At 49.7% G+C, this 10,400-nt stretch overlaps 4 protein-coding genes across 5 annotated transcripts in view; all 4 read left to right on the top strand.

Annotated features, from left to right (window-relative positions):
- Pmar_PMAR006250 (hypothetical protein) overlaps positions 1 to 2,741 on the top strand; it is a gene marked incomplete at both ends in the record, with an annotated part of 9,635 nt that extends 6,894 nt beyond the window's left edge. The window contains 8 exons of the mRNA XM_002774578.1: positions 576 to 639; positions 687 to 749; positions 990 to 1,089; positions 1,131 to 1,275; positions 1,798 to 1,844; positions 1,893 to 1,984; positions 2,467 to 2,606; positions 2,658 to 2,741. Coding sequence (XP_002774624.1) covers positions 576 to 639; positions 687 to 749; positions 990 to 1,089; positions 1,131 to 1,275; positions 1,798 to 1,844; positions 1,893 to 1,984; positions 2,467 to 2,606; positions 2,658 to 2,741 — 735 coding nt within the window. The remainder of the gene's footprint in view (positions 1 to 575; positions 640 to 686; positions 750 to 989; positions 1,090 to 1,130; positions 1,276 to 1,797; positions 1,845 to 1,892; positions 1,985 to 2,466; positions 2,607 to 2,657) is intronic.
- Positions 2,742 to 4,448: 1,707 nt separating this feature from the next.
- Positions 4,449 to 4,692, top strand: Pmar_PMAR006249 (hypothetical protein; the record flags this gene model as incomplete). The annotated part of the gene is made up of 2 exons (XM_002774577.1): positions 4,449 to 4,592; positions 4,640 to 4,692. Coding segments are annotated over 2 exons (197 nt in total), but the record flags the coding sequence as incomplete, so codon positions are not given.
- Positions 4,693 to 6,104: 1,412 nt separating this feature from the next.
- Pmar_PMAR006248 (hypothetical protein) lies at positions 6,105 to 7,286 on the top strand (the record flags this gene model as incomplete). Of its 2 annotated transcripts, XM_002774575.1 has the most annotated exons (4): positions 6,105 to 6,324; positions 6,368 to 6,463; positions 6,852 to 6,944; positions 6,989 to 7,286. In XM_002774575.1, coding segments are annotated over 4 exons (651 nt in total), but the record flags the coding sequence as incomplete, so codon positions are not given. The 2 variants fall into 2 exon arrangements, with proteins under 2 accessions (XP_002774621.1, XP_002774622.1); XM_002774576.1 differs by having other exon boundaries at positions 6,852 to 7,286.
- Positions 7,287 to 9,681: 2,395 nt separating this feature from the next.
- Pmar_PMAR006247 (hypothetical protein) lies at positions 9,682 to 10,189 on the top strand (the record flags this gene model as incomplete). The annotated part of the gene is made up of 3 exons (XM_002774574.1): positions 9,682 to 9,839; positions 9,883 to 9,988; positions 10,037 to 10,189. The coding sequence occupies 3 exons, from the start codon at positions 9,682 to 9,684 to the stop codon at positions 10,187 to 10,189; spliced, it is 417 nt and encodes a 138-aa protein (XP_002774620.1).
- Positions 10,190 to 10,400: the final 211 nt, after the last annotated feature.

Below are 10,400 nucleotides of genomic sequence, written 5' to 3'. Positions count from 1 at the left end.
GATCAGCAACTAGCCATCAGCTTATGATATTAATAGTAGCTGTACTCTTGTTTTAACTATTATTTTTCCATGGCGAAGTCAGTAGTTAACGACGCTCTTTTGGTATCACTCGGAAGACTCCACCTCGAGTCAAGGGATCTTGCAATTCAACTGAGTAGACATTTCTGTACGCGTACACTTCTCTGTGTACGCGTGCCCTCGTAGCGTGTCGTAATCTGCTGTTTACGTAGGGGTTCATATCGTTTTATTGGACATCTGGGAGTAGGATGGATTATTGATCACGATTGCTGGGATGTGTGCAGGGATTTTCATTCGAGATCTACAATGTCGGTCAACTCAGCTCTCACACTTGTTCGGAAGAATCGATCGTTTGATGGTAAGTATTGTGGTTGCAATTTTTTCACGCGCCACGAAATTATGAACGTTCAGGCACTACGTACCGCTTCAGTCACCTGTCTAAGTGTCTGGGCAATTTAGAGGCTACTTTCTCGATTTTCATACCCGACTGTGCGACACCAAACTCGAAGGTGTGTGTTTAAAAATGCCCTCACCCGGGATTGAACCTGCGTCTATAGGTTCCTCTGGTGTATTATTTCTCTGGCCTCACATGCTCAGACCTTAACGTAACTGAGAAAGCCGGTAAGGTGGACGATAGGACGTGGAATATACCACTGCTTTTCCCCCAGGTTATCAACGCGTTGCTTCGGCGCTCGGACTGGCCATCGCTTGCCCTGACACGTCTCCTAGAGGTAGGTCTTGAGGAACTTGCTTATTCTACTGCTTATAGAGCTCTTGCTGCTATTGATCACCTTGAATGACTCGACAGCACTCGCACAGAAGTCAGGGTAATAGTACAGTAGTTCTTGACTGTAATAAACGTGCATAAGTCAGGACTGCGATGAATACGGCGGTGCGGAATCGTGAGAGTTGACTGAATTGACACCTACACAAATGAGAAAGTTCTCAGGGTGTGGTATGAGTCCTGTCAGGTGCTGGTATCCCTGGTGAGGCAGACGAGTGGGACTTTGGTGTCGGCGCGGGTTATTACGTTGATGCCACACAGGAACCGTGGAGCAAGAACTATAACATGTAAATGTTCCTTCTTATGGCGCTCTGTTGAGGTGATTTAGGTACACTTACGTTACCAGTGAGTTCCCTGCACTTCTCCAAGAGAGTTTTCAACAGATCGATACGACCAACTGCAGTGTGATGGGCCATAGTGTTGGTGGTCACGGATCGCTGACGGTTGCCTTGAAGAACCCTGGGAAATATAAAGTAATTTGGGGACCCCAAGTTACTTTAACCATTTTATGCTACCTCAAGTTGGGGTAGCATGAAATGGTTAATGCAGTGCTGCAAATAATCTTAGCAGAATATCACATTTATGGAATTGAAGGGATTTAGGAAATTCCGAATAAATTTCACTTGGATTCCCACATGCACCGCGAACCCGGCATTCCATCATTATTTGGAGGCTGCTGTAATTTCCTCTTTGTATCGCGAATGGCCACACTTGTTAGAGTAAAGTGCACACCCTCAGAGTTCCCGCAAGCGAATGAAAGATCTCTCCAGCTCGGTTACTAATTTTGTTCTCGAGAATCGTTCAAGTCACAGAATCTTGGTACAAAGCCCACGCGAACACAAATGTCGAGAGCGCAGTGCTCCCGAGGCATTGGCTTTTGAGCATCTCGGTTCAGTCAGGTGAACCGATGAATGAGATGCCGAGAGTCTGAGTAGAACCTGTAGTGCCGCAGGTTTTTGGGAAGTATCAGAGTCGATTTTTCTTGTATATTTCAGAGCGTCTCTGCCTTCGCGCCCGCCTGCAATCTGAGCGAAACCCCATGGTAAGAAGAGGGTTCGGATTTCATTGGGGAATAGTAGAGCCGCCTTAGGGGGTTCAAGGCATTTGGTCATTTCTTTGGTGAGGAGGATAAAGAGAAGTGGAAGGATCATGATGCGTGTTGGTTGGCACAGAGTTATGCTGGTAGGTGAGGGGTAGGAGTATTTCGCGGTGTATCTATGAGAGTTAACCGTCTCCTATGTGAATGTTGAAGATTTTCTATGGTATCTCAGTTGATACGGCATGCACACGTGTAGTGGCCAACATGATATACAGTAGTAGAACAGAGATAAGCACAGATCTTGGGTGAACGAGAAACTCTCTATCGCATCGTCATTCCTATTTCCTCCGTTCATTCTGGACACTATATCATAATGGTGACTTTATCGTAAAAACCGATCATCCGTGGGCTGCCCATCCTCTTAACCTGGCTGCCATCCAATCTTTATGGATAATTGGCCTATTCGCCAAATGGCATCATCGAGGATGTGGATGAGACCGCAGCGTGAATGGTATCGTTTCTCACTCAAATACTGTTCGAGGGCGATATGATATACCTCTAACAATGTTGGTCTGACACGACTAGCATGATGTGTAGTGGAGCTTCGGATACTCTGTAGGCTCAGGTCCCGATCTCGACGTGAAAGTTGATGTGGGTTCGGAAGATCATGTCTATCTCAAGGCCCCTATTGATCAGCTTAGATGCCGCAAATTCGAACATGTGGCGAATGGTAACTCGAAGGTGCGCTTGGACTTCAACGAGAGGGTAAGGCATTTCTAGTGCAGTATTTCGATGACTTTGTGCTCATCTTGTTAGCCGGGCTATGACCATTCCTACTTCTTCGTCTCTACTTTCATCGAGGACCATTTGAGGTTCCATGCTGAGCACCTCAGTAAATGAGTTTTTAATTATGAGTTATGACTACAGTGGTTTCAGCTATCACCGGGAGTTGAGTTTTTCATCAATTTCTATGGAAAGTGTGGAAATGTTGTGAACACTGCTACAGCATAAAGTTGTTTGCGTATGGGTCATTGTTAGTACCTTCCTCGGGACATATAGGAGTGAGTACACTGTAAAACGTTGCTGGTTATTCGGCGATTGTAGACTTCGCGTGACTCATGGTGACTGCGAGAGACTATTGGTGGCCATGATTGGACTTCGAGACCAGACAGCTAGAGGGAGGGTGTGCTGTTCTTGATGTTAGTCCCTTACGGGAGAGGACAGTATCGCAAAGTGGTTGCTGAGCCTGTACGAATTGATGGAAAAAGTGTATTTTCGAGATTTCGGTGAGCGCTAGTATCAGCCTATTCGCTACCCTCGTCGGCCGTTCAGTTTCCTACTGTGAATTCGCCAAGTTTACTTCTCGTTGTCACAGCAAGTCAGCCTGCGGTGAAGAGCTGGAAGGTCCTGCATCATGGACGTTTCCGACCCGTCTCAATGTTGCATTCCTATTGGGATAGATAAGCATTCCTTAAGTTCAATTCAGAATGTCTGAGGGAAGTCGGCGTATTTTGGGGTATCAGCCGAGCACAGCAGTGCCTCAGTTGTCCCTACAAAGGCCTGGTTGTAAAGGACGGCTCTCATTAGGGGAGCCAGTCAGGCCTGAGGTGAGCTGTTCTCAATATGTGACTTGATAGTGTTGTTGTTGTAGAAGTTACCAAAGCCTGACCATGTGCTGTCGGTGGGCGCCTTGCCGAGCCTATTATTGCCGGTGTTGGTGGACGAGGGAGTTGAGACTAAATTGGAATCGCCTTCGACGCCTGCCTCAGTGGTAGGGAGCGGGAGAGGTGTTTTGATGACGATGTTGGTGTCTTTAGAAAACCATAGAGTATTCGTCATTGAAAACCCCGCAGTCTGCTGGCAGTAAGGACGGGTTGGGAGAGCTTTAGGAATGGGAATGGCATCGCTTACGTGCTTATCGTTATCGCTCTCTTTTTTCATGAAAACCAGTTCAAGTGGATAAATGAAATTTCCCGAGATGCGCAAAAGCACCTTCAGTAGAGTTTGTTATGTAATAGTTTCTGTGGGGCGCACTTTGGAATTTGAGTACTAATGGTATGTATTGGCTCATTGTGTAGGTACCACAGCATCAGGAAGTCCCTCCTCTAGTGCTGTCTCCTCCCCTCCGGAGACCAAGAGGAGGAGGATGACGATACTCATGAATGGGCGTAGGATGATGGACCTGAGCGACCAACTTGTATGATTCACTCAAACATAGTGTGTGTCTCATAGTGTTTCAAACGTCATTAATTTGCCTTGATCTGCTTAAGTCGAACTGAATGAGTACGTTGGAAGTAGTATTATGGAAAGCCCTGAAGTGTCCGCAGTTGCCGTGGGAATGGCGGACTTGGTTCGGCGAGGAGGTTCCCGAGCTCTTGTTCCGTCGTATCTCATAAGTCTAGGCTGGGCTCAGTAACACGGCGGAAGGTAGAAAAGGAGTGGTATGGAAGACAATATTGTGTGGCAAATCCTGGACGAGGGACTGCCTCGATGCCGGAGTAACGTAGCGGATTCTTGCGTGCCCCTTGTGGTGATTCGAGTGGTAGTAGTATCTGCAGCCGATGATCGGGGTTTTGTTCTGCTAGCTGAGAGCGTACTGGTCCACAGGCACCTCCCACTTCAGTAGAGCCCAGGAGAGGAGGCTGTCTACCGTATCCTCGCTGAGCCCAGCACGGTCTAGGGAGACGGGTAGGAAGAGATTACGTGAGAGTAGCGAGGACAGCAGTAGGGTTCGGGATGGTTCCTCGGCTAGTAGGAGCGTATTGTGGCTTGGGGAGTTGGAGGACTATTACGGACAGGTACGGTACGCCCATCATCGGCCAATGAGGGTAAAATGAGTGGTGACGAGGAGGTGAGCGGGAGAGTAAAATCGCCGGATTCGGTCGCGTCTGAGCGTCGTATGGTTTAGTCACAGCCGGGAGAAGATCGAGGGAATGAAGCTTCGGGGCAGGTGATGATGTTTGTGACTTGCGTTGAGGAAATGCAAGATAGCAAGATTTGCATTATTCTGAGGTACAGTACATTTCGCGTGAGTAAGTAATTTGTCTATGGTTTCACTTGACGTCTAGGTTCGTTGGGTTCATCTGAGCTGCTGTGGGACGCATGTTGATTGCCTTTGATTCAATGATCCCTTGAGCTAGGGTGAGCTGGAAGTGTGAATGTGCAGGGCAGCAGGTTGGAAGCGTCATTCACTGTTGAGGAGGACTGATGGTTGGTGGGACAGGTGAGGCTACTGGGCTTTGACCGCTGCGCCAAGAAATTAAGTTAGGGACGACAAGCCTGGAGTTTTCTTGTAAGCGGATACTTGGGCCCGGGGGGAGCCCTCACTAGGCCAATTGGGCTGAGGAAGGGAGGCCCTGGCTCGACGTTGGGGGAATTTCGAGACCCGCTCGCCTGAGGAAGCGATGCAGATTTTCCTGTACTGCAAAGTGACGATTAGGAGATGGAGACAGTTCATTGAGACTTTGGTGCTGAGGTATAGTAGGAGTAATCAGAAACGACTAAGTGGAATCTTTCTGGTTAGTCGGATGCTCCAACGCAGAGCACAGTGTTATTACCTTCACTGATAATAATACTGTTCGGGTATAATGTACCATTGTTCTCAGCACCTTCTAATCTGGAGCGGTAGATCCGTATTGGGATTGCTATCAATGCTGCTGATTCGTACGTCTTCAAGATCTCACTGGAATTGCCCTAAGGCATCCATTACCTCGTGGCCTCCTCTCAGCAGCAAAGATTCGTCTTTGAGTTTGCATAATAGGGCAGGTCTTGTCTCTTCTGTACAGCTGTGCCCAGAAGAGCTTTTCCTCTCAGCGACTGGCTGTGGGCGAGTGAGGCGTCCGTTGTTATCACTGTTTAGTCGGAATGTCTACTTTGATGTGGAGTGAGACTGGTGACTGCTACACGAGCCGCGCTTTCGTATCTATTCGGAGAGTTTCTTGTGTTCTTAATCTAAGGCCATCTTAAACGGTATCTGGTAGACGCTGTACAATAAGGTGTCTTTTGGGTGCTATAGTCTCACCATCAAACGGTGGTGAAGGAGGTGCCATACTCTACCCTGACCTCTCCAAGGGTTAGGAGTATGCTACGATCGTTGCTCGGTAGCATACAAGTGTCTGATGTTAGGTCCCTCACCTGTGGGAGGTAGGGAGAGTAGGACACCTTTTCGATGATATGATGGTTGTCATGACCCGGGAGGGCACTGCTTGTTGCTACCCTATGCCATTTGTTAACTCCTATATGGTCCTACATGCGAGTTGTTTCAGTTTGATGTCCGCAGAAGTCGTATCTCTTTCCCCTACTTCTGAGTCTGAGTGTTCCATTGAAATGCCATCTAGGGATCACTCGAGCAGTGCTCCTCCTCCTCCTCCTTCTGATAACGAGCTCAGCTGGGGGCAGCGGATCAAACGCTGGTTTAACCTCAATTTCGTATTGCCCGCTAGAAGCTTGGAAAAGATGGACTTGGGTTCGGCCCTCATCTTGGGTGAGCGATTTTACTAACGAAAAATTTTTCATTTTTTCCTTAGGATTTTGGTTTGGAATATTTCCAATCCCGGGCACCAGCACCGCCCTACTGGGGGCATTCTTGGTCGTGTTCCGTAGGAGTCGCTGGACTAAATGGTGTAGGTCTTTAGAAATCTCTTCAACTGCATCGTTATGGCTCTTTTATAACTCATGTTTTAAGACTACGGAACTCTTTTGAAAGTTTGCGAATCGCTTCTCATTGTTATGCTGTTGATGCCAGTGTTGGAATAGTTGTTCGCTTACCTCAGCTGTGCTGGGAGTTTCCTCACTAATTATAGAAGTATATGTGCGAATTCGGGTAGAAGTGTACGCCAACCAATGAAAATTTCCCAAAATTTGCTCAGAATTTTCGTTCTTTCACCGACACACGTCGTTGACCATGTGCATATTTCCCCACACTGGTTGATATTACTCAAAGTCAATCTTAGAACCACTCGAAAGGTTGAAACGTTGTTGTTTGCTCGACATTGTATTGGTCCTTCCTAGGTCCCAACGCACCCCAGTCTACCATAGCACTTGGCGTGAACTTGTTATGCACTCCCCTCTGTATCGCGCTCATACCGGCTTGGTTGCGCCTAGGTGGGCTCTCATTGTGTCCTGATGATAATAGCTGCTTGAACAAGGTGCACTGGTATCTCCTGGGAGATTCGCAGGCTGCGAGCCGGACTCTATCGTCAGCGCAATAAAGGCTAGTAGTGGCTTTCTGGCAGTTCTCCGAGCCGTGCAAGCGTTCGCCTCCTGTATGGGCCTCTGTATTATGGTCTACCTCGCATTCACTCCAGTCGTTGGCTTTATATGGTGGCTTATGCTGAGGCCACAGGGCAGCGCGAGACTACCTGTTATGAGACCCGAGTCACGGGAATAAGTATCATCAGGATATGCTATAACCATTATATGTTTTTACTGTGATGCATTTTGAGTATGCTCAGGGTGTTGAATTCGAGAGTTGCTCAAGGTGTGGTATCACGGTGGCAGTTTCTGTCTCCAACCGTGGATGCCGGGTAGGAAGCTCATCGTGAGGGGTAGAGCTGCAAATCCCGCCACAGTCCAGAGGCGACAAGAGCTGGCTCGGGCAAGGGCCGAGTTTGAGGCACTCAAGAGTGAGAAGACTCTGGTGAAGATTCGATGGGAACACAAACCACAGAAAATGCTCTGGGGTGAGTTGTCAATCCTGACCGTCGTATTGCTCGCTATTAGTGTCATCTAACTGCTTCAAGGGGCATGTTCTGTCCACGCCAGAGCGCCCGGCATTCTATCTAGGGCCGATGCCCGGTTTCTATGACGGCGATATCATGCAAGTGGTAGTAAGGCTGGACGAAAGGTGATGGGCTCCTACACAAGCTAGTCAGGTCCGTTCGGTGTCAGCACATGCGGGGTCGCACCCAACACTACGGCCCAACAAGCTGCTCCCACCTCCGAGGGCTCGAGGTTTGCCCTGTATAGATGAAGGACACAGAGTACAATACCCGTTATTGCTGTCATCGGCGGGGACTGAATCTGAGGGCATGGCGTTGGGAAACTGTAAGGAAGTGCAAGTGAAGCAAGATTATCCAAGTGACGATTCTATGGCTTACGCCTTCCGTCAGAGACTCCGAGGCATCACTGCTGAGGGACTCGAGGTGCTTGCAGCCCGGATGCAGGAAAGGTCCGGTCTGCCTCCGATTCTGTGGAGGGTGTTAGGCCGGTACGTCGGCCGCCGTTGTTCGGAGCTTCCCTTACCAACACTAGAGTATCTCCTCTCAACTGACATGGCGGTACATTGCGAAGATTGGCATCTGATCAAGTCCGGTCTGGAGGTGCACTTGCGGGAGTTCGCACGATGTCCTGACGGTGAGTTCGGTATGGCCGGCCATTTGGCTGTGTTGAGAGTCCTGGGTAACTTACCACGGAAAGTAGCTGGCGGTTTAGCAACGCCTCTGGGCAATTTCCTGGCGCGCGCCGTTCCCTTGATGGACAGCAAAACAATTGGGGAGGTATGTAGATTGCTGTTGCCCTTGAGTCGGTATGGTGCTACTGAAGGCTGGTGGAACGCCGCCTCTGTGAAGTTAGCGTCGCTAGGGCCCAACGAGGAGGCTGTGCTGAAGGTAGAACACTTGCTAGAAGCGGCAGAGGTCAGCAAGGCTAGCCGAAAACTATTGGGTGAAATTCTGGAGGACTCGGCAGCTGCCTCGAATTCGTCCGGAGATGTCTTCCTGGAATCACTGGAGGCTCCGGTACTGCTCCCACCAGCCTGCAACAAGGAGACTTCCTCTGATGCGGTGAACACCACCGTGGGTGAAAGCGTGGTAAGGAGCACGAGCATGCGGCCATCACGAATAGCACTGGAATCTAGTGACATGCCTAAGTACCCTGTCTACCCGTTGTCATCTACTCCAATACTGTGGCATCTGTCGCCTCCCCACTTCAGCAGGGAAGTTTTCAATCTGACTGCACATAAGGTAGCTTCCTCTGTGTCGACCTAGGGTGAATCAACTCCCGGTCCCTCGTAGTTGGCACTGGTTATCCGCTCTGCGGCTGCTGACTGTTGCGGATTGGGCTTCCGTGAGAGGCATCGAGGCCTACCGCGGAGGCTCACCGACCGAGCCAAAGCTGAGGACTTCGCTCGAGTGCTGCTGTCAGCGGCCATTTCTCGTGTGAGTGTCACTGCTGTAGTTTTGGTCGTAACTGGTCCACTCCAGGTGGGTCGCTTCTCCCATCGTGATCTTTGTATTGTCATCCAGTCGGTTGGTTCGCTCTATCGCTCGCGGCTCATCTCTGAATGTGACAGCAGAGAAGTACTGGAGCCGGCACTAGGCAGGTTCATGACCAATGATGCCGTTAAGCGAACTTTGCCGGTGGACCTAGCACGAGTGGTATCAGGCATGAAGTAAGAAAACGCCGGATATTTGCTGATTCATCGACCTCCTGTCGTAGGCACTTCCCGAATTCAGAGTGGCGCGCTGAGATAGTGGCGGGTCTAGAAAGGCACACGGTTTACATTCTAGGTCTACCTTACACTGTCCCTCTGAAAGATGCCCTTCCTGCTGGTACTTTAGTATCCTTATGTGTTGCCTGGAGCGCTATGCGAGGCAGTGGCAGAGCGTTGAGACTGCTAGCGAACCACTTGCCTAAACGCAGGGGCGACCTGGGTCCGGCTGAGTGGGCGAGGTGCGTGCAAGCCCTCAGCGTAGCGTATGGTGGGAGACTGCGCCGGAAGCGACGACTTGAGCGGCGACTGGCTCGTGTCACTTGACCATGTTTCTGAACCGGTTTGGTTTCTGCAGTGCTTTGGTCATATCGAGTTTTTAATGGGAGGTCATCACCTCCTAGTAGTTGGATGCTTGCCCGTTTTCATTTGCGTAGCGGTGGTGTTCTTGTGTACCGAAGAGCATGTTGGCACGTGGTACAGACGGTGGGGTTCGCCTCAGTGAACGAGACCCCTAGTGAGAGGAGACGACGTAGGAGGATGCGGACCAGTGACGAGGACATGGAACTGTAAGGGCATTGCTACGCGGCCCTTACTATGGCGTTCGCTCAGGATGGATACGAAGGAGAAGCTGAAATGGGCGGCCACGGTGGTCGTGGCCACCGTTTTACCTCTATATGTCATGTACCGCTCCGCCGCTACAACTTCGGCCAAATATGTAGGAAACGCGATGAGAAAATATCGGCGGATTTTCTCTTTCGGTCAGACGGAGCAACTGGCCTTGCAAGAGGCTGCCGAACGACGTGAGTGGCTGAGAATGGCAGCAGTCCATGAGAAGGCTGAACAGAAGTATTCGGCCGACCCTGCTGAGAGAGCCAAAGGGGAGGCGGAGTTAGCAAGACCTGGGCAAACGCTGTAGTTTCCACGATGTCATTTTTCTATCGCCTATTGCTTGTGTTATAAGTACTGAGAACTCAAGCGATAGAAATGAGATTAATTGTCAATCATGGGGATGAGCTCACTTGTCGTCCACAGAAAGATCGTTGGAGGAGGTCTGAAGGAAAACTGACACGCGTCGGCTTTACGATAAGGATCACCTTATTGGCCAACTCCTGAATACTCCTTTCTAA

Source organism: Perkinsus marinus (genome assembly GCF_000006405.1).
Source record: "Perkinsus marinus ATCC 50983 genomic scaffold scf_1104296958234, whole genome shotgun sequence".
In the NCBI taxonomy this organism is placed as follows: domain Eukaryota; phylum Perkinsozoa; order Perkinsida; family Perkinsidae; genus Perkinsus; species Perkinsus marinus.
Note: the sequence above shows the minus strand (reverse complement) of the source record. Positions and strands in the feature narration are given on the sequence as shown.